At 37.6% G+C, this 2,500-nt stretch overlaps 1 protein-coding gene across 1 annotated transcript in view; it reads right to left on the minus strand.

The window, feature by feature from the left end:
- The window catches only part of LOC137975160 (DNA repair protein RAD51 homolog 4-like), a 12,784-nt gene extending 10,764 nt beyond the window's left edge, over positions 1-2,020 (minus strand). The window contains exons 1-5 of the mRNA XM_068822243.1: positions 1,775-2,020; positions 1,364-1,425; positions 1,089-1,197; positions 869-878; positions 541-622 (exon numbers count right to left, since the gene is read on the minus strand). Coding sequence (XP_068678344.1) covers positions 541-622; positions 869-878; positions 1,089-1,197; positions 1,364-1,425; positions 1,775-1,871 — 360 coding nt within the window. The 5' untranslated portion in view covers positions 1,872-2,020. The remainder of the gene's footprint in view (positions 1-540; positions 623-868; positions 879-1,088; positions 1,198-1,363; positions 1,426-1,774) is intronic.
- Positions 2,021-2,500: the final 480 nt, after the last annotated feature.

The following is a 2,500-nucleotide window of genomic DNA, read 5'->3' on the forward strand; positions in this document are numbered from 1 at the left end:
TGCAAATAATTTTACTCTGAAGCAATATGCTACATGTACATCCAACTAAAAAACTAGGGGGATGTGTGTCAGTTTTATACCTCCCACATGTATGTATAAGAGTGAAACTCAAAGATTTTACTCTGTCTGACTCAAAACAAATATTTTAATTTTATTCCAGCCTCAATGGGGGCCACGCAGTTTAGGGGTGAAATGATTTATATCCCACACAACTTCAATTCTAGGAAGGGGTGTGAGGCAGGATCTACCGTTTATCATCTTCATCTGAAAATACTTGGGATGTCTATCAATGTGCCCATGCAATTACAAAGGCTCCAATTTCTTCCCAATTACTGCACTACATTGATCTCTCTAGGTACAAGCTGCATAATAATTATTATTATTACTTGCACAAAAATTGGTGGGAAGGATGAGGGATTATGCTAGTTGACACTAAGCTAAACTGGTAGAAATTAAGTACCGGCAAGAGAGGAGTATTGGGCTTGACTGTAAAAGTGAAGTTCCTTCTTAGAAGCTGTTTGAGACAATCATTTGATTCACCTGAGATTTCCCAGCACCTGCTGCTCCAACAATTTCAGTTACATCCCCTGTGTATAGACCACCATCCAAGAGCTCATCTAAACTACAAAAGAGAGACAATGACCACAAAAAGAGTTTTTAATGTGCATAGCAAGTTAGGTGAAATAAAAGGCTAAGATCAAGCTGTCCCTGCACTAGGCATAGTAAAACATTTTTTTTAGAATTAGTGCTGGTATAACAAGGACAAAAAGGTACAAAGTACTCAATGGATCTATCATCCTTATGTCACCGATGCTTGTCTGCATGTATCAATACCAGTGACAGTCAACACCACAAAAAGTGCACTTACTTTTCACAACCTAAATAATGTAAGAAAAAACAAGCAAACAATTAGGATCTAAATATTTACTGGAAAAAAAACCTACTCACATAATGTTACACAACAAGTACAAAGTGCATTTGACAAAAACTAACTGTTTCTTGTCAACAATGAATAACTCCCCTTTGCGAACTGCATTATTTATTGTTCATAAAAAAATGTACATGTATAACGGTACCTTAGATTTTACCTGTTGAAAGAATGCAAAACCTTGTAATAAATTCTTTGTAATAATCACTTCCATTCAGAGGAAATGCTGCTAGCTGGGCAATAACAGTCTTTTGAATGGAAGACAAATCCTAAGTAATGAAGAAAAAATATAAAAGACAGCATCAGAACAGAAGTCCATCTTTGAGGTTAAACAAACAAAATGAGAATGAACTGTGTCAAATGTGTAAATTAAAAAAAATTTGTACTAAAGCACTACACTGGGACACTACAGTGAGTGTAATATTTTTAGCTTACTCTTGCAGGAACTAAAAGTTTCTGAGCTAGTCTCTCAACATCACAGGAGAGAAAATCAGCCACTGAAACAAAAGCGATAAACATAAAACCTTGCAGCTTAACTAGTACACTATTGCATCTAAGATAATGACACATGACTGTGGGTGGAAAGCCCTATTCACGGTCTCATGGCATAAAAGGAAACCCGATTATCTTTGATTAGTGTTAGAGCCGCGCCTTGCTTTATTTATTGTAAATATACAATTCTATTCTCCAAAGCCAACTTCTCTTTCGTGCGCTTGTACATAGTTGTACGAAAGGACACAAATTGTCCCTTATTTTCTGCCAAGTGGTTATATCAAGCAGAATAAAAACATATACAAACAGGCGCAAAGCATGCCATTCGACAGAGTCTTTAAGTAATTCCCGTACCTGTATTAATTCCATTGCTTCTAAGAGCATCAAGATGAACTGAGGTGATTGAACCGCAAGATAGTGATACGAGTCGATGCATACTAAGCTTTTCCATCGTCAACCTTGAGTATGTGGTATCGTTTCGAAAAGGAACTTGCCAAAATCATCATCGCCAATCTTCCAACCTTCGAAAGGCTCGTTAAAAACATCAGTAGTGCATTTTATGTCCGCCATCTTACTTTCTAAAACAGTCAGGCCGTAGTCAGATACGAGGAAGACTGGAGCTGATTTCGGAGTAAAACTCGTTGGCGCAATGGACTCTGGTATATACTTCATGCAGAGGTTGTGAGTCGTCACTACTGCGTAGACTGAAGAAATTACCAAAGGTGCCTCAAGCTCAGTGTGAGCATGGCCTACAAAAATAGAAAGATTTGTATGGGAATCCCGATAAAAGACTTAAAAGAAGATTATTATATTCTTAATTAAAAAGCCTTATCTTATTGCCATTGCGGGTAGCTACCTTCCTGTGTGGTTATTTTCCAGATCCGAGGCGATTTGAGCCATTTTTCAATTTCACGGTTGTCAACGGTATAATAGGGACCTTAAGCAAGCTCCTACGACAAAATGACATAGAAGTGTCAAAGAGACTGGAGCGAGAACGTCGTTGTTGGCGGGAAAAATAAGACTTAAGCATCCTGCCCGAAGACGACAACGACATCTTCATAATTTTTTTTCAAAGCATTT

Source organism: Montipora foliosa, chromosome 11, assembly GCF_036669935.1.
Source record: "Montipora foliosa isolate CH-2021 chromosome 11, ASM3666993v2, whole genome shotgun sequence".
Taxonomy (NCBI): Eukaryota; Metazoa; Cnidaria; class Anthozoa; order Scleractinia; family Acroporidae; genus Montipora; species Montipora foliosa.